Source organism: Aquarana catesbeiana, linkage group LG01 (assembly GCF_042186555.1).
Source record: "Aquarana catesbeiana isolate 2022-GZ linkage group LG01, ASM4218655v1, whole genome shotgun sequence".
Lineage (NCBI taxonomy): Eukaryota > Metazoa > Chordata > Amphibia > Anura > Ranidae > Aquarana > Aquarana catesbeiana.
The window spans coordinates 331,696,550-331,717,040 of NC_133324.1; the positions used below are offsets into that span (position 1 = coordinate 331,696,550).

The 20,491-nt window shown below is 43.6% G+C and overlaps 1 protein-coding gene across 1 annotated transcript; it reads left to right on the plus strand.

Moving 5' to 3' along the window:
• The first annotated feature begins 660 nt into the window (after window positions 1-660).
• Window positions 661-20,376, plus strand: LOC141112648 (olfactory receptor 6N1-like). The gene is made up of 5 exons (XM_073605670.1): window positions 661-909; window positions 13,310-13,459; window positions 15,368-15,428; window positions 16,115-16,175; window positions 19,497-20,376. Exons 1-5 carry the CDS (start codon window positions 661-663, stop codon window positions 20,374-20,376), a joined length of 1,401 nt encoding a protein of 466 aa, XP_073461771.1.
• Window positions 20,377-20,491: the final 115 nt, after the last annotated feature.

Consider the following 20,491-nt stretch of genomic DNA (forward strand, 5'->3'; position numbering starts at 1 on the left):
CAATGTAACATCCCAATTAATAACAGATTTGGTTTCCTTGGAGGAGATGATTTTAGATATAATCAACCTCAGGCTGGAACCCATAATGGACTTAATGGGGGCATCCGCAAACAACAACAAAGGGGGTCACATACCTTTTGGTCACGGTACTAATGACCAGTATCATCAAAAGGAACCTGGGTCCCAGAATTATGGGAACCCATACCATCGCAATCTACCAAAGAGACCTAATAATTATTCCCTTGCACAGGGATCTGGTCCAAGATTCTCAGGTAACTTTTATACTCAAGGCCCGTGCTCTGGACAATACTATTATGGGGGTTTTCCCCAACAGGGACAAGGTTACAAGGGAATGGGAGGCCAAAGAGGGGGAGGAGAGTACAAGCGAAGGAAAAGAGAGTAACAGGTATGGATATTTATAATCTAAGTACTCAGGTCCTTACTGAGGAAGAAAGAGCGTTACTGAATAAAGGTTTAAAATTTGCCCCCCCTAAACGTTTGGAAAAATTCCATACTTTTATGGATATACACAATTACATAAGGAATGTTAACATTAAAAGATATTTTATATCTAACCCTACTAAGGAAGGGAGATTGGTTTCATTAGACGTTCAACCGTCCTATCTCTCTAATGCCTCACTATGTAACCCTCCAGGAGGGATGGCTTCTTCGGTGAGGGTATTGAGAGATGTAGTACTTAGAGACCTGGATAAGGTCCAAGTGAAAAATATCAAGATGCAGGCTCATCTTGATAAGGGGTTACAACAATTAGGTGACCGCAAGGATATAGAGATTAGACCTGCGGACAAAGGAGGGGTAATTGTTGTGCTGGACAAAAGTGCTTATGTGGCGGAAATAAATAATATATTAAATGACCAGGATACCTATGTCCCGCTGAGAAGGGACCCTGTGAGTTCGTATAAAAGTGTGTTGGAGAAGTTGGCCTCTAGAGGCCATGCACAGGGTATTATTATTAAAAAAGAACTATCCAAGTTATGAATGGGAAGCAGGTGAGTTAAATTTGGTGTTATCGCTCTCACTCTCTCATACTGGTCACTGGAAGATCGATAAGGCACCTCATGGCAAAGAACTCTCTGAGCATCTGAAAAAAAGAATTGTTGCTCTACATAAAGATGGCCTAGGCTATAAGAAGTTTACCAAGACCCTAAAACTGAGCTGCAACACAGTGGCTAAGACCATACAGCGGTTTAACAGGACAGGTCCCACTCAGAACAGGCCTCGCCATGGTCGACCAAAGAAGTTGAGTGCGTGTGCTTCACTTTCTGGTTCCTGCAAACCCGAGGACACCAGTCATTTATTATTTACCTAAGGTCCACAAAAACCCTATTTGCCCCCGGAACGTCCCATAGTTAGTGGTATTGATTCTGTAACATCCAAGTTATGAATGGGGAGCACACCCAGTACAATGAGTACACCCCTAAGTGAAAATGTCCAAATTTGCTGTTCCCTCAAAATAACTAAACACACAGCCATTAATGTCTAAACCACTGGCAACAAAAGTGAGTACACCCCTAAGTGAAAATGTCCAAATTGGGCCCAATTAGCCATTTTCCCTCTTTGGTGTCATGTGACTCGTTAGTGTTACAAGGTCTCGGGTGTGAATGGGGAGCAGGTGAGTTAAGTTTGGTGTTATCGCTCTCACTCTTTCATACTGGTCACTGAAAGTTCAACAAGGCACCTCATGGCAAAGAACTCTCTGAGCATCTGAAAAATAGAATTGTTGATCTACATGAAGATGGCCTAGACTATAAGAAGCTTACCGAGACTCTAAAACTGAGCTACGGCACAGTGGCCAAGACCATACAGCGGTTTAACAGGACAGGTCCCACGCAGAACAGGCCTCGCCATGGTCGACCGAAGAACTTGAGTGCGTGTGTTTCGCTTTCTGGATCCCCAAGGACACCAGTCATTTATTATTTACCCAAGGTCCACAAAAACCTTATTTGCCCCCAGGACGTCCCATAGTTATCGGTATTGATTATGTAACATCCCGGGTGAGCAAATATAGAGAAACATTTTTACAACCATTGGTTAAGAAAATGCCCTCTTATATCAAGGACACTAAGTCTGTCATGAACCTGATTAGGGATTGTCCATTTCAGGAGGGGTGGTGGTTGGTGACAGCTGATGTCGCATCACTGTATATTATAATTCCCCATGATCTGGGCATGTCTGCAGTATCATATTATTTAGATAGAGATTCTGATTTGGTTTTTATCCAGAACTAGTTTATTTCGGACCTTTTAAAATTCGCAGCTTCAAATAATTTTTTTCGGTTTGGTGGGGGTTTCTTTCTCCAAAATAGGGATGTGACAATGAGGGCCAAGCATGCCCCCAGTGTGGCCAATTTGTTTATGGCCAGATGGGAGGAGGATGTCATCTATGCCCAACAGAGGACCGAATTAGTCCTGTGGGCACAATATATAGATGACATCCGTCTCCTATGGCAGGGAGACTCCACCTCTTTTATAGAATTTATGGATACATTGAATGAAAATAATAGAGGTATCAAACTCAACTATGAGATGAGTCAAAAAGAGATCATTTTTTTGGTCTTTCCATCAAAGTGGCGGATGACCATCTGATGACTTCTGCATTCTTTAAATCCACAGATCGAAATGCTTACATATCAAGGGACAGTTGTCATCATCAACCTTCCTTAGAAGGGGTCCCCAAGGGACAATTCCTTTGTATTAGATGGAATTGTATCACCTTGGAGGACTTTGATAGACAAGCTGGAATATTAACACAGAGACTTTTGGAGAAAAATTATGACCCTGTTACTTTGGAGGCCACACTAAACCAAGTTAGAAATACTGATTGAGATCTGTTGTCGAGAGATAGGGTGGATGAAATTACGAGAGAAAGTGGCAATCTAGCCAACTTTCCTTGATCACCTCTTTCTCTACACAACATTTAATCAATAAACGCATAATGCAAAAGCACTGGCACATTTTACAAAACGACAGAGTTCTTGGTCCTCTGCTTCCGACCAAACCTCAGTTTATTTTTAGAGGTGTTTCATCAATGAAGGATAAGATCGTATATAACATTTTAGATCCCCCTCTAGATCTCCTCTCTTTCATATCCTTACTGGGTACATTGTGAACATTGTCAGGTTTGTAGCCTTAATAAATGTAAAAAGAGAAAAATTATAGAATTTTCTTCTAGGGCTACTTCAAAAATGTATACAGTGAAATCCTTTAACACCTGTAGAACCACGCATGTGGTCTATCTGCTTCATTGCCGATGTGGGCTACGCTGTACCACCCGGGCACTGAATGTCAGACTTAACGAGCATATAGCCAATATCTGTAAGGGATATAAAAATCATAGTGTCTCTACACTATGATCTTGCACATAGTAGAAATCCAGCTGAAACCCTTTTTATGGGTATAGACAGTTTTGTTTCGCATTGGAGGGGCAGTCTCAAAGTTAGGAAACTGTCTAAGATTGAGACTAAATGGATTTATCTCCTTAAAAGTTATATGGGTTAAATGTGAACTGGGATGTAGATTGTTACTTGGATAATTCATGAATTTGCTATTTTATGTGTTTAATTTTAGGAATAAATTTGTATTATTAAGGTGTCTACATGTTTCTATTGTTTGTTTTATATTAATTGTTTATATAGTGGTATATATACTATGGGACTGTCAAAACCTGATTTCACTTCCCTCACTTGTAAAAGGGGGCTTAGGATGACATATCCTCATCAGATGTGGCCTAATATCTGAGATTGGAGCTGTGGGTTCTTCGCTTCCGATATGGTGGAATGTGAGATAGTGTAGCAGCTCCGATCGACACCAGAGTGGTGTGTATAGTCGGAGCGGGGCTGGGCTCTGAATAACATCAGAGCGAGGCATATAGTCGGAGCAAGGCTTGGCTAGAGCGGTGAGACGCATGAGTGGGAAGTGAGAACAAGGCTCGGGCAGGTACAAGCAGTACATACAGCGATGACAGTGGAAGATGCACACGCCCCAGAAGAAGTTCTTTTGGTGATGAAACCAGTCGGGCTGTGGTGTTGATTCCTGTCATCGCGTTTGCAAGAGAGCTAATGGTCATTATTATGTCCATTAGGAATTCAATATGCTGATTTTTATCGTGTTAGCATGTAAGTGCATTACTTTTTAATAAAGCTCTATTGTAAAGGTTTTACACTATTTGGCGTCTACTCTCTTTGTTGGGATACGTCATCTGATACTATGGTTTGAGACTAGAGGAATGTCAGTTTACCCATTGGCTGCTTAGAGTGATCTCCTTTATCTTCCATATGCTGAGTACTGATCGTTGATGGAGTATATAAGATACATGAGCCTCTCTTGACCCCCCGTAATAGGTGGTAAGAGAACATCCATTTATTGGTGGTGGTGTGTTCACAAGGTGGAGAAACTTGTCGGTGATTGTGGCATTTAAGACACTTGCACACGTGTATATTTATGGGACTACTATAATAGTGTCACGATAGTGACATCTGGACTCACTGAACTATATTTTATTCAAGCAGAACACATATTTTATATGTAATTTTAGCAGGACCTTTTTATTTTTTAATACAATGACTAAAATTTGCATGACCTCATGACAGATCCTGTTGCTTCTTGATCTGCATTTGGAATTTGATTTCCTCAAAATGTGACTTGGTATCTATTTGTCTTTAAGGACTAGTCATGGTGGTCTACATCGCATATATAAATGTTTTTCTTTACTAGATAATGACACTTTAATATTGGGTATCTCTTACACTGCTGCAAATTGCTATACATTCGGTAATTGTTGAGCTATGATATGCATTGCTACCTACAGTATATATATTTATTTTGCATTATTATTCTGGGATGTGAGATTGTTTCATAATTAGAGTATTTTTTACTTGTATCTTTTTTCAGCACAGGATTCTATACAGATCTTTTCCAATCCTGTGGCAGGTGGCAAATTAACCATAGCTACAAATAGTTAACACGTTTATACCAAGCACTTATTATAATAATACACATTGTGCATCGCACTGAGACTAATTACAAGAATATATTTATTCAAATATCTTAGAGCAAGTGTTTGTGACAATTATTTTCTTCACATAACAGCTTCTAGACATAGAGTATAAATATAACTAGAGATATTATCAAGTCTACAGTAAATGGCTTACAGGGCACTTAAAGTGCAATCTTAATTTTGTTTGAGAATTTAAAGGAATAAGGCAATGTTAAAAAAAGGCATAGAATTTCAAATGACAATGAATTTCAAATGACTGGGAAAGAAACAAGGTGCACCTGCATAGCTAGTCAAATTTTGGGTAAGACTGATTCCTGTGTACTGTGTATGTTATATTTTAAAGATTAAGGTGATTAACTTGGCTGTCTATAGACTGATCCTACATCCCTGGTGTATCCATAATGTGTGCAGTCTAATAGGGTAGACTGTACACTCACTGCACACATTAGCTATAAGCTTGTGCTGTCACTACTCTTATTGTCCATTTTAGTCACTGTAAAATAGTAGGAAAAGATGACCCGTAACACTTGTACTGGACCCACTCTGTAGAAATAATAGGTTGCAGCCCAAACCAATTTCAGACACATACAGTATCACACAAAAGTGAGTACACCCCTCACATTTTTGTAAATATTTTATTATATCTTTTCATATGACAACACTGAAGAAATGACACTTTGCTACAATGTAAAGTAGTGAGTGTACAGCTTGCATAGCAGTGTAAATTTGCTGTTTCCTCAAAATAACTCAACACACAACCATTAATGTCTAAACCACTGGAAACAAAAGTGAGTACACCCCTAAGTGAAAATGTCCAAATTGGGCCCAATTAGCCATTTTCCCTCCCCAGTGTCATGTGACTCGTCAGTGTTACAAGGTCTCGGGTGTGAATGGGGAGCAGGTGAGTTAAATTTGGTGTTATCGCTCTCTCATACTGGTCACTGGAAGTTCAATAAGGCACCTCATGGCAAAGAACTTTCTGAGCATATGAAAAAAAGAATTGTTGCTCTACATAAAGATGGCCTAGGCTATAAGAAGTTTACCAAGACCCTAAAACTGAGCTGTGGCACAGTGGCCAAGACCATACAGCGGTTTAACAGGACAGGTCCCACTCAGAACAGGCCACGCCATGGTCGACCAAAGAAGTTGAGTGCGTGTGCTCAGCGTCATATCCAGAGGTTGTCTTTGGGAAATGGTATGAGGTATGAGTGCTGCCAGCATTGCTGCAGAGATTGAAGGGGTTGGGGAGAGCTTGTCAGTGCTGAGACCATACGCCGCACACTGCATGAAATTGTCTGCATGGTTGTCATCCCAGAAGGAAACCTCTTCTAAAGATAATGCACAAGAAAGCCTGCAAACAGTTTGCTAAAGATAAGCAGACTAAGGACATGGATTACTGGAACCATGTCCTGTGGTCTGATGAGACCAAGATAAACGTATTTGGTTAAGATGGTGTCAAGCATGTGTGGTGGCAACCAGGTGAGGAGTACAAAGACAAGTGTGTGCCGCCTACAATCAAGCAAGGTGGTGGGAGTGTCATGGTCTAGGGCTGTATGAGTGTTGCTGGCACTGGGGAGATACAGTTCATTGAGGGAACCATGAATGCCAACATGCACTGTAACATAATGAAGCAGAGCCTTATCCCCTCCCTTCGGAGACTGGGCCACAGCGCAGTATTCCAATATGATAACAACCCCAAACACACCTCCAAGACAATCAATGCCTTGCTAAAGAAGATGAGGGTAAAGGTGATGGACTGGCCAGGCATGTCCCCAGACCTAAACCCTATTGAGCATCTGTGGGGCATTCTCAAATGGAAGTTGGAGGAGTGCAAGGTCTCTAACATCCACCAGCTTTGTGATGTAATCAAGGAGGAGTGGAAGAGGACTCCAGTGGCAGCCTGTGAAGCTCTGGTGTACTCCATGCCCAAGGGGGTTAAGGCAGTGCTGGAAAACAATGGTGGCCACACAAAATATTGACACTTTGGGCCCAATTTGGACATTTTCACTTAGGGGTGTACTCACTTTTATTGCCAGTGATTTAGACATTAATGGCTGTATGGTGACTTATTTTGAGGGGTCAGCAAATTCACACTGTTATACAAGCTGTACACTCACTACTTTATATTGTAGCAAAGTGTAATCTCTTCAGTGTTGTCACATGAAAAGATATAATAAAATATTTACAAAAATGTGAGGGGTGTACTCACTTTTGTGAGATCCTGTAATTTGGAGATTACCAATAAAAAAACAGAGAGACATGAGATGCTGTGTCCCTGTAGAAAGAGTCACCAAGTTAGAGCACATAGGAACAGTGAATGAATTAAGGGCAGGTTTGCCCGGAGGGGGTGCACTCCTCCTTAATGACACACTGGATGCCCAGCAAGAGCACAATGGTAGCTGGGGGCTTCCAATGTGTCCCCACATCAATCAGTGAACAAGCTATATAAAAAGATGGTAACAACCCCAATTTATAACTAGCCTTTGCAGTAAGGTGCAAATTGAAGGACGGCACACATCACAAACAAGTAAACATTTCCTAGATATAAATTAGGGTGGTTGCCATCTTTTTATATAGCATGTTCACTGATTTGGTGTTGGAACGCATTGGATGCCTCAAGCTGCCATTGTGCTCTTGCTGGGCGTCCTAATTGTCCCTATGCCTTTAAGGAGGAGTGGGCTTCCTTCAGGCAAACCTGCCCTTCATTTATCTACTGCTATATATGCTTCAACTTTGAGACTCTCAAGAATATGGGGTTAAGACCACCACAGTATACAGAGGGGCCTTGACGTGGGCACTGTGGCCTCCACATATATTTGCAAAGGTGTGCAACTGAACCCTCTGTTTTTAACATGAAGTGTTAGACAGGGTCACTTTGCTTTGTTTGCAGACTACTTGGTAAGTGTGCTGGGAAATTTTTGTTTTAGATGTGAGTTGCCCTTCCATGTGCACTCTAATGCAAAGGCTAATTATAAATTGGGGTGGTTGCCATATTTTTGTATAGCTTGTCATGCTGCAAGGGCATTACATAAGTTTACTATCTATTTTAACAGTTTCATTTTTCTGTACTTGTTTCTTCTTGAGGCAATTTAATTTGTACATGTATTATATATCTACTTTTTTTTTTTTATTTGATGTGTCACTATATATATTGCTTGTATCTGTAGCTCTATTTTTTCTGGAGGGGGTGTTATGACAAATGGACTTCCCCAAACAGGGCATTGCGCAAAAGCTGTAGGTAAATAAGAGAACCAGAACCTTTGCTAAATGGAAGACTGGGTTGATAATAAATTTGGCAGTGCCTCCACGCAGGACAGGGCATCTGTAAACAGAGGGGATTCTCTTCCTAGTAGGGATGGGTGAGCAAAACCAAAAGAGATAATTTTAAAGGCTTTTATGCAAGTTATTGTCATAAAAAGTGTTTGGGGACCTGGGTCCTGCCCCAGGGGACATGTATCAATGCAGAAGAAAAATTAATAGCAGTACTGTATATCCAATGTACAAACAGGTATTATCAGGAAAGAGCCCAACAAGAATCCTGGTGGAATTGTGCACATATACTCAGGTATTCATAGTTATTAATAAAGATAACTACAGAGGAATGTTTCTGCAAAGTTCATTTGCAAGGGTCCCAGAGGACGATAGCAATGCAGAGTCTGTCTCTGTGTTGGAGTCCTGAAGAGATGATCAGTGGCAATATAGGGAAATTCTCCAACCATTGTCCAACCAGCCTGGAATGCAGATTCTCATCAGTAGGGATGAGCTTCGAGTTCGAGTCGAACTCATGTTCGACTCGAACATTGGCTGTTCGCAAGTTCACCGAACAGCGAACAATTTGGGGTGTTCGCGGCAAATTCGAATGCTGCGGAACACCCTTTAAAAGTCTATGGGAGAAATCAAAAGTGCTAATTTTAAAGGCTAATATGCAAGTTATTGTCATAAAAAGTGTTTGGGGACCTGGGTCCTGCCCCAGGGGACATGGATCAATGCAAAAAAAAGTTTTAAAAACGGCCGTTTTTTCAGGAGCAGTGATTTTAATAATGCTTAAAGTCAATCAATAAAAGTGTAATATCCCTTTAAATTTCGTACCTGGGGGGTGTCTATAGTGTGTCTGTAAAGGGGCGCATGTTTCCTGTGTTTAGAACAGTCTGACAGCAAAATGACATTTTGAAGGAAAAAACTCATTTAAAACTACCCGCGGCTATTGCATTGCCGACAATACACATAGAAGTTCATTGATAAAAACGGCATGGGAATTCCCCAAAGGGGAACCCCGAACCAAAATTAAAAAAAAAAAATGACGTGGGAGTCCCCCTAAATTCCATACCAGGCCCTTCAGGTCTGGTATGGATATTAAGGGGAACCCCGGCCAAAATTTAAAAAAAAAAATGACGTGGGGTTCTTCCTAAATTCCATACCAGACCCTTCAGGTCTGGTATGGATTTTAAGGGGAACCCCGCGCCAAAAAAAAAAAAAAAAAACGGCGTGGGGTCCCCCCAAAAATCCATACCAGACCCTTATCCGAGCACGCAACCTGGCAGGCCGCAGGAAAAGAGGGGGGGACGAGAGTGCGGCCCCCCCTCCCTCCTGAACCGTACCAGGCCACATGCCCTCAACATTGGGAGGGTGCTTTGGGGTAGCCCCCCAAAACACCTTGTCCCCATGTTGATGAGGACAAGGGCCTCATCCCCACAACCCTGGCCGGTGGTTGTGGGGGTCTGCGGGCGGGGGGCTTATCGGAATCTGGAAGCCCCCTTTAACAAGGTGACCCCCAGATCCCGCCCCCCCCCGTGTGAAATGGTAAGGGGGTACATAAGTACCCCTACCATTTCACGAAGAAAGTGTCAAAAATGTTAAAAATGACAAGAGACAGTTTTTGACAATTCCTTTATTTAAATGCTTCTTCTTTCTTCTATCTTCCTTCATCTTCTGGTTCTTCTGGTTCTTCTGGCTCTTCTGGTTCTTCCTCCGGCGTTCTCGTCCAGCATCTCCTCCGCGGCGTCTTCTATCTTCTTCTCCTCGGGCCGCTCCGCACCCATGGCATAGGGGGAGGCTCCCGCTCTTCTCTTCTTCTTTTCTTCTCTTCTGTTCTTCTTCATTTTCTTCTCCGGGCCGCTCCGCAATCCATGCTGGCATGGAGGGAGGCTCCCGCTGTGTGACGGCGCTCCTCATCTGACAGTTCTTAAATAACGGGGGGCGGGGCCACCCGGTGACCCCGCCCCCCTCTGACGCACGGTGACTTGACGGGACTTCCCTGTGGCATTCCCCGTGACGTCACAGGGAAGTCCCGTCAAGTCACCGTGCGTCAGAGGGGGGCGGGGTTCACCGGGTGGCCCCGCCCACCCGGTTATTTAAGAACTGTCAGACGAGGAGCGCCGTCACACAGCGGGAGCCTCCCTCCATGCCAGCATGGATTGCGGAGCGGCCCGGAGAAGAAAATGAAGAACAGAAGAGAAGAAAAGAAGAAGAGAAGAGCGGGAAACTCCCCCCTATGCCATGGGTGCGGAGCGGCCCGAGGAGAAGAAGATAGAAGACGCCGCGGAGGAGATGCTGGACGAGAACGCCGGAGGAAGAACCAGAAGAGCCAGAAGAACCAGAAGAACCAGAAGATGAAGGAAGATAGAAGAAAGAAGAAGCATTTAAATAAAGGAATTGTCAAAAACTGTCTCTTGTCATTTTTAACATTTTTGACACTTTTTTCGTGAAATGGTAGGGGTACTTATGTACCCCCTTACCATTTCACACAGGGGGGGGGCCGGGATCTGGGGGTCACCTTGTTAAAGGGGGCTTCCAGATTCCGATAAGCCCCCCGCCCGCAGACCCCCACAACCACCGGCCAGGGTTGTGGGGATGAGGCCCTTGTCCTCATCAACATGGGGACAAGGTGTTTTGGGGGGCTACCCCAAAGCACCCTCCCAATGTTGAGGGCATGTGGCCTGGTACGGTTCAGGAGGGAGGGGGGGCCGCACTCTCGTCCCCCCCTCTTTTCCTGCGGCCTGCCAGGTTGCGTGCTCGGATAAGGGTCTGGTATGGATTTTTGGGGGGACCCCACGCCGTTTTTTTTTTTTTTTTGGCGCGGGGTTCCCCTTAAAATCCATACCAGACCTGAAGGGTCTGGTATGGAATTTAGGGGGAACCCCACGTCATTTTTTTTTTTAAATTTTGGCCGGGGTTCCCCTTAATATCCATACCAGACCTGAAGGGCCTGGTATGGAATTTAGGAGGACTCCCACGTCATATTTTTTTTTAAATTTTGGTTCGGGGTTCCCCTTTGGGGAATTCCCATGCCGTTTTTATCAATGAACTTCTATGTGTATTGTCGGCAATGCAATAGCCGCGGGTAGTTTTAAATGAGTTTTTTCCTTCAAAATGTCATTTTGCTGTCAGACTGTTCTAAACACAGGAAACATGCGCCCCTTTACAGGCATACTATAGACACCCCCCAGGTACGAAATTTAAAGGGATATTACACTTTTATTGTTTGACTTTAAGCATTATTAAAATCACTGCTCCTGAAAAAACGGCCGTTTTTAAAACTTTTTTTTGCATTGATCCATGTCCCCTGGGGCAGGACCCAGGTCCCCAAACACTTTTTATGACAATAACTTGCATATAAGCCTTTAAAATTAGCACTTTTGATTATTCATGTTCGTGTCCCATAGACTTTAACGGTGTTCGCATGTTCGAACAAACTTTTTTCCTGTTCGCATGTTCTGGTGCGAACCGAACAGGGGGGTGTTCGGCTCATCCCTACTCATCAGCAGAGACTGTGGTGTGGCACTGGAACTCAGAGTCAGACTATCTACTCTGTGTCTTAGTCCCTAGTAATTTCTAATCTGCCATGTAACCAAACCTCTAACTACCAGAAGTGGCCACCGGATGCCTAACCTGGCTTTAGTCTATGCTGGTTATCGATCCCTGAGCTAAAACTAGCTATAAAATTCCAGACCAGAAAGCATAAGGTTAACTAAAATAACAGGAGCTGCATATAAACTCTATTGCAATAAACAGGTTCACCTACTAATATACTGTAAGGTTACCACTACATACGTTCAGTAGCACAGACCTAGCAATTTGGCTTTGTAAAATAACAAGAAAACAGGGACTTGTCTTTCACTAGATTTCAGATCAGAAAGTTTTGGGTAGCTAACGTAAACAGAACACGAGAACAATGACCTAATAATCTCTGTATTTCAGAGTAAATACAATGTATAGACATTTTAAATAACTACTAACTGCAATTTAATGCAAAAACTCTGCAATCTGTCATTATCTGCTACAGCACTGTCCAACACACTCTGAACATGTCTGAGAAGGTAGACATTTTCCCTAACTACTTTATGTCTCCTCTGACACACACACAGCAAAGCTACGTGGAACCCCAACTTTTAGGGAAGAGTCTGGCACATGAGAAAAATGCAATGATTGGCCTTTTAAAACAATTCAACCTCAGTTAGGGGGCCAGGAAGTGCATTGCTGGTAATTGGTTTCTATAGACACAAATGGCTGCATTAGTCATTTTCTTAAACTGCAAACATCTTGGGTTTGGACCAAACTCATGGTCAACCTAAACCTGAAGCTCATGCTTAGTTATTTAATTTTAACCTTCTTTTACTGTGAGTACGTTTACATGATTCCAAAAAAAACAGTTTCGTTTTTGTAGCACCCTCTACCTTAGGTAGGTAGGTGCTAGAGTAGTGTTTGTGTTTTTACTGCCACTGCAAGTAAATTTAGGCAGGCCATGCAGAATGGAGCCTGCTTATCAGTTCCTCAGGCACCGAGCAGATGGGGAGTTGGAGGGCGGAGCCACACCCTGAAGGAAACTAACAGGTACTAGCTAACAGCAGACACTATGAGGCAGCTGAAGATGACAGAGGGTAATCGGCTGATGCCCACATTGCAGTGGTTACCTGATGTGCAGGAGCGTGCGCTGGTGGATACTGGCATTTGGCTGGAGTTACAGGGAGGGCTCGCCTTGGGGGTGATTGATGGAGCAGAGAAGCTGTGTTTACTCTGCCTTGAATGCCAGATCCCGATGGTGGGAGTGACTGCTTGGGTCCGGTGCAGCCATTGTGGGGAGCCACTTACCAGACTGGGACCTGTCCAGCAGGAGCCGCAGCACTTAAGTGTTAATTTCCTTTCAGGACTTTGTACACCGCAGCCGCGGGAGTTTTGGTAGGCCTGGAGAGGGCCAAAGATCACCAGCCAGAGGCGGAGAGGTGTTGCAGCCTGGTGACCCCTCCGTGAAGATAAAGGACATATGTGGTGAAAAGGATGCTGCTGCGACCTGTAGCCTGGCCAGGGGCGACTGGCGACTGCACTTGCCAGTGTGCAGGAGCCAGATGATATCCCTGAAGAGCTGGCCAGCTCTAAGTCCCTTGCTGTGCCTCTCCGGAAAGAGCCCATGCTAGAGGGAGGTGTGCCTCCAGGTGAGCTGGATGAGGTAAGCGAGAGCCAGGTCATAGATTGGGGTTCCCCCAGAATACTGGAAAAGTTTGGGTCTTTGGAGGGACTGTTTGAGTGGTCATCCCCTGAGGTGAGTTCTGAAGAGGAGGAGTGGGAGACAGGAGGTTCCCAGCCAACAGAGACCCAGTCGGAGGCAGGAGAAAATACTCAGCCCACAGTATGGACCCCTGTCCCTTGCAGCAAACTTTTTGTAAGCCAACCTTCCACTACCCAAACCAGAGCGCCCACCTACAGGCAGTGGGTGGTGAGTAGGGATGATCTTTGAGTTCGAGTCGAACTCATGTTCAACTCGCAGATCGGCTGTTCGCCAGTTCGCCGAACAGCGAACAATTTGGGGTATTCGAAATTTGAAAGCTGCGGAACACCCTTTAAAAGTCTATGGGAGAAATCAAAAGTGCTAATTTTAAAGGCTTATATGCATGGTATTGTCATAAAAAGTGTTTGGGGACCTGGGTCCTGCCCCAGAGGACATGGATCAATGCAAAAAAAAGTTTTAAAAACGGACGTTTTTTCGGGAGCAGTGATTTTAATAATGCTTAAAGTGAAACAATAAAAGTGTAAAATTCCTTTAAACTTCGTACCTGAGGGTGTCTATAGTATGCCTGTAAAGGGGCGCATGTTTCCCATGTTTAGAACAGTCTGACAGCAAAATGACATTTCAAAGGAAAAAAAGTCATTTAAAACTGCTCGCGGCTATTAATGAATTGCCGGTCCGACAATACACATAAAAGTTCATTGATAAAAAGGGCATGGGAATTCCCCACAGGGGAACCCCGAACCAAAATTTAAAAAAAAAATGGCAGGGGGTCCCCCCAAAAATCCATACCAGACCCTTATCCGAGCACGCAACCTGGCAGGCCTCAGGAAAAGAGGGGGGGATGAGAGTGCGCCCCCCCTCCTGAACCGTACCAGGCCACATGCCCTCAACATTGGGAGGGTGCTTTGGGGTAGCCCCCCAAAACACCTTGTCCCCATGTTGATAGGGACAAGGGCCTCATCCCCACAACCCTTGCACGGTGGTTGTGGGGGTCTGCGGGCGGGGGGCTTATCGGAATCTGGAAGCCACCTTTAACAAGGGGGCCCGCAGATCCCGGCCCTCCCCCTGTGTGAAATGGTAAGGGGGTACAAAAGTACCCCTACCATTTCACAAAAAAACTGTCAAAAATGTTAAAAATGACAAGAGACAGTTTTTGACAATTCCTTTATTTAAATGCTTCTTCTTTCTTCTATCTTCTTTCTTCTTTCTTCTATCTTCTATCTTCCTTCGGTTTCTTCCTCCATCTTCTTCTTCTTCTGGTTCTTCTGGTTCCTCTGGTGTTCTCGTCCGGCATCTTCCTCCACGGCGTCTTCTTCCCTTCTTCTCCTCGGGCCGCTCCACATCAATGATGGCATGGAGGGAGGCTCCCACTGTGTGATGCTTCTCCTCTTCTGACGGTTATTAAATAACGGGGGCGAGGCCACCCGGTGACCCCACCCCCCTCTGACGCACGGGGACTTGGCGGGGACTTTCCTGTCGCATTCCCTGTGATGTCAGAAGGGGGCGGGGTTACGTAACGGGTGACCCCGCCCCCTCTGACATCACGGGGAATGTCCCCGTGCGTCAGAGGGGGGCGGGGTCACCGGGTGGGAGAGTGGGAGGATGACCTTGTCTGGGGTTTTCTGCATGTCCCAAAGCAGGTGCCAGAGAGTGAACATATATGGTTTGTTGTTGTTCTGTTTTTAGGTTAGTAGTTCCCTTCTGACAGAACAAAACAAGAAGGAAATATATGTGGTGGTGTTGATTTGATTTTCTCTGCCGGAAGGATTATAACCCCCTTTCAGTGGTTATGTATAGTGTAGAGGTAGCATGTAAGTGTTGGATGTTATAAGTTTTGTCTTCTTTTAGGATCTTCAGGGAAGGGACTGCTGTTCATCTCCATCATTCCAGAGGAGAGGACAAGAATTCAGTGAGCAGAGTATTTTTCCTGTGGGAGAATTGCTCTGGTCCAAAAGTGTTTTATGTGTCTAGCTGCAGGAACCTGTAGCTAGTATTGTATAGTAATAATGTACAGTGTATATATGTACCATATGTCCGGCATCTTCCTCCACGGCGTCTTCTTCCCTTCTTCTCCTCGGGCCGCTCCACATCAATGATGGCATGGAGGGAGGCTCCCACTGTGTGATGCTTCTCCTCTTCTGACGGTTATTAAATAACGGGGGCGAGGCCACCCGGTGACCCCACCCCCCTCTGACGCACGGGGACTTGGCGGGGACTTTCCTGTCGCATTCCCTGTGATGTCAGAAGGGGGCGGGGTTACGTAACGGGTGACCCCGCCCCCTCTGACATCACGGGGAATGTCCCCGTGCGTCAGAGGGGGGCGGGGTCACCGGGTGGGAGAGTGGGAGGATGACCTTGTCTGGGGTTTTCTGCATGTCCCAAAGCAGGTGCCAGAGAGTGAACATATATGGTTTGTTGTTGTTCTGTTTTTAGGTTAGTAGTTCCCTTCTGACAGAACAAAACAAGAAGGAAATATATGTGGTGGTGTTGATTTGATTTTCTCTGCCGGAAGGATTATAACCCCCTTTCAGTGGTTATGTATAGTGTAGAGGTAGCATGTAAGTGTTGGATGTTATAAGTTTTGTCTTCTTTTAGGATCTTCAGGGAAGGGACTGCTGTTCATCTCCATCATTCCAGAGGAGAGGACAAGAATTCAGTGAGCAGAGTATTTTTCCTGTGGGAGAATTGCTCTGGTCCAAAAGTGTTTTATGTGTCTAGCTGCAGGAACCTGTAGCTAGTATTGTATAGTAATAATGTACAGTGTATATATGTACCATAGCCCTGTCCAAGTTATTTCCCTTCCCCATCCAACAAATAATGAGATGCCCTTGCTCCTGGGCCCAGGAGTAATGTTTTTATTATTTTTCTCAGGTGTGGATCAGCTGTATTCTGGTGGGGGGTGAGTGTAGCACCCTCTACTTTAGGTAGGTGCTAGAGTAGTGTTTGTGTTTTTACTGCCAGTTCAGGTAAATTCAGGCAGGCCTAGCTGTGAGCTAGGCTTGTTTGTTTTTGATATGGGGTCAGGGGAGTGGTTTAGTGTAGCAGCAGGTGACTGACATGTGCTTCAGCTCTTGGGCGCCTCCTCTGTTTTCACTGAGAAGGTGCTGGAAAGGAGGCAGGGCAGAGTGCTGGAGTGACATGGGGTGTATTTGGGAGCCAAACTAGGATTGGCAGGGGGCAGGCCTCCTATACCTCAGACCTGGAGCTTGGGAGATGGGAGGGAGCCTCTCTTTACACATTCATTGAGAGGTGTCCAGGAACAGGAGCAGGGGGAAGACAGCAGGGAACACGGCCAGGAAAGTCATTCAGGAGGGATCCATGCCGGGTTCGGTGAGTGAGAAGCACAATGAGAAGCTCCAGGAGAGATATGCCAGGAATAGATGTGGAGCCAGAGGGAGAGACTTTTGGTGTTGTTGAAGTTAAGTCGCTGCAGGCAGGAGGGTTGGCAGGATCTGCATTGGACGTGCTGAGAGCAGTAGTCCACCAAGGATCAGTTAGCACAATTATCTTCTTCATCAAAATGTCTACTAGGAAAATGTTAGGACAGAGTGAGGCCCAGCCATGTGCTAACAGTGACAGGAATCTAGAACTGGTCAGTGAAGGAAAGCATGTGATCTCAAGTAGTGTGCTAGAGGAGATGTGCAGTAGAAGAGACTGTTGGTTTGGATTCAATTACCATATTTCAACTAGAAGTATTCATTATTTGGGCATCCCATGTCCCTTTTCCCCATCCAAGTTTAATCCCCTAATAAAAACAACAAAAACAAGCAAGAGACTGTTCATTGTCTGGAGAAATGTGCCTAAAATTGAAGTCTGTCAAGCACGGTGATGTGAGGATGTTGAAACATGCAGTGACCCCACGGGGGCACCACTACATTTTGATAAGTGATTGGAACGTAATTTAGGCAGAAGATTTATTTTTCATGTTTTAAAGGGACAATGCTCACCATCCCACCATGCTAGCCATCTTAACTCATAACAAACAGCAAATGCTTCGTGAAAGAAATAAGAATTTGAAAGAGCAACCATTTGTTAGTGTCTGGCCATATCAGTACTTAACATAATTTAGCACAGCAAAAAACAGTTAAAAATTAACTGCTTCCTGTATGTCAGGGTCACAGAGAACTGTCACGGTAGATAGACAGCCTGTGCATCATCAGGAATGTGCAAGCCCTAAATAAAGCCAAGATATCTAATCTTACTCACTAGTGCTCTCCACAAGTGGTGATGAGCTTTGTTGTGAAATGACTCCCAGGTTGTGGCCTTCGCATGCACTCAGACTGGATACAGCTGTTTTTGGCAAAAACTGGGTGAAGTACACAATCAAGAGGCAAGCACTTATGTTCAAAGACAGGTGAGTTGTCAGATGGCTGGCAGGAGCCAGGCCAAAAATGTAATCAGGTGACAGGGGCCTGAGAATAGGGTCATATAGTAAAGGTCATGTAAGGTTTTTGCTCAGGCATTGCCAACTGCATTCCTCCAAACCACCCCAAAATTTCCTTGTCCCCTGTAGTCTCTCTTGCCACTCCTGCTGACTTTCTGGCCCATCCTGCTTTCATTCAGGAGTCTTGCTACTATTGACAGACAGGATGCTATGATCCCACTCAGAAACTAGACACATAAACCATGCTGGACTTGCGTGCTTCTGATGTAAAGGTAAGTATTTTAAACATAGGCTTAATGTACACAGAACATTTTGAAACCTCTCCTGAATGATTTAACTTGACAGATAGTAACCAATGTTTAAAAACGTCCGTTTTGCCGCATTTAAATGCCACATTTAGCCGTGTTTTTGCTCAGGCATTGCCAACTGCATTCCTCCAAACCACCCCAAAATTTCCTTGTCCCCTGTAGTCTCTCATGCCACTCCTGCTGACTATCTGGCCCATCCTGCTTTCATTCAGGAGTCTTGCTACTATTGACAGACAGGATGCTATGATCCCACTCAGAAACTAGACACATAAACAATGCTGGACTTGCGTGGTTCTAATGTAAAGGTAAGTATTTTAAACTTAGGCTTAATGTACACGGAACATTTTGAAACCTCTCCTGAATGATTTAACTTGACAGATAGTAACCAATGTTTAAAAACGTCCGTTTTGCCGCATTTAAATGCCACATTTAGCTGTGTTTGCGTTTAGGAGCGTTTTTTTTTTCAAACAGTCAAAAATGTATCTCCATTAAAAACGCCTGTAAATGAAATGCAGCTAAACGTGAGTTACCGCGTTTACAAGCTGTTGCAGGCATTTGGCATTTCAAATGCCTCTGCACATCAGTCCTAAACGTATTTTTTTGCGTTCCCAAAAAATGCTTCTAAACTGCCTAGAAACGACTATAAAATGACCCTGTGTACATGTGCTGATAAGATAACATAGAGGAGACTTCAGGTGCAGCTGAAAAAAACACCCAACTGCTCCTAAACGTCCGTTTACCAGCAGCAGTGTACATGATGCCCAACTGGTATAGCAGCACTATTCCTAGATAGTTTTAGCAGTTTGCAGTTTAATTTACTTGTTGTTTGGAGTCATTATTTCAGCACAATAACAATAATGCTTTAAATAAAAACTATATTCCTTTGGATCAGTTTTATTGTATTTTTTTATAGGTTTTTAAACGTATGGTTTTAAAGCTGTCTTATGTGTATAAAATCTGTTTTACAAATAAACATCTAAAACAGGGTGCACCCATGTCAAAGATTTTCTGAGAATTCTGGGTATTCTATGGATAAAGTACTTGAAAAGCTGCTTCCTTTCAGACACCCTGGGCCCGATTTACTACAGTTATCCTAAATGTGCCAATGCCTCAAACACAATGGGATTATCGGATGAATGGTCGTGTCTGTATTAAAGAAAAAATATATGCATTCCACTTTTATGTGCATCCATAGTCTTTCTTTTTTGCTCTTTCCGATGGCATTTACTGATTGGACAAACAACCAAACTATGAAATTTGAATTTATTTTTGTTGGATTTTCCAGTGCCCAGAGCATAAAACTGGTCTTATTCTCAATATTTTTAATCACTTATATTTTGACTATCATTGCAAATTTCCTTATAATTATGATAATAAAGCTGACACCATCTTTACATACGCTACCTATGTATATGTTCATTGCCAGCCTTTCATTACTGGAGATCAGCTATGTGACTGTTACAATACCAAACATGTTGTCCATTTTTATAGTCAAATGCAAAACAATCTCATTTGAAGGATGCATGACCCAATTATACGTGTTCTTCTCACTTGGATCATCTGAATGCTTTCTGTTAACAGTAATGGCTAGTGATAGATATCTTGCAATCTGTAATCCACTGAGATATTCATCTTTAATGACAACAAAAGTATGTCTACAATTGATAATTCTAAGTTTTATATGTGGGTTTTCTGCCTCGGTATTAACAATCACATTTATTGCTATGTTACCCTTTTGTAATTCCAATAGAATAAATCATTTCTTTTGTGATTATCCTGCACTCCTCACACTAGCCTGCACTAAAAGCAGCACAACAGAAGCTATATTTTTTACTTTGTCTTGGAGTATTGTGTTAACATGTTTTTTTCTAATAATGGTTTCCTATGTGTGCATCTTTTTCACTATCAAACTTTCTACAATAAAGCAAAGTAAAGCTTTCTCCACCTGTATTTCTCACTTGACTGTTGTACTTATTTTTTATGCATCTGTTATATTCATGTATGTAAGACCAAAGGCAAAGTATGACCTAAATAAGGATAAAGTTGTGTCTGTTGTGTATTCTGTTGTGACTCCCTTATTAAACCCCATGATATACTCTCTGAGGAATAAGAAGTTTCAAACAGCAGTTTTTAGTTCAGTGCATAGATGGTCCATTTCATCCTAATTTTTAACCTATTAACAGCATTGACCTGGCTATCAAACCTACCGGTAATTCTTGTGGACTTAATGTAAACCTTTCTCAATCCTGTTCAATTTAAACTGAGTATGTGATGGGAAAA

Coding starts and splice junctions, on each gene's coding strand:
- LOC141112648 (XM_073605670.1), top strand. CDS start 661: ATGGCTTCTTCGGTGAGGGTATTGAGAGATGTAGTACTTAGAGACCTG. Junction 13,460..15,367: donor CTCCAGGTGAGCTGGATGAG/GTAAGCGAGAGC, acceptor GTCTTCTTTTAG/GATCTTCAGGGAAGGGACTG. Junction 16,176..19,496: donor GAGGAGAGGACAAGAATTCA/GTGAGCAGAGTA, acceptor TGGATTTTCCAG/TGCCCAGAGCATAAAACTGG.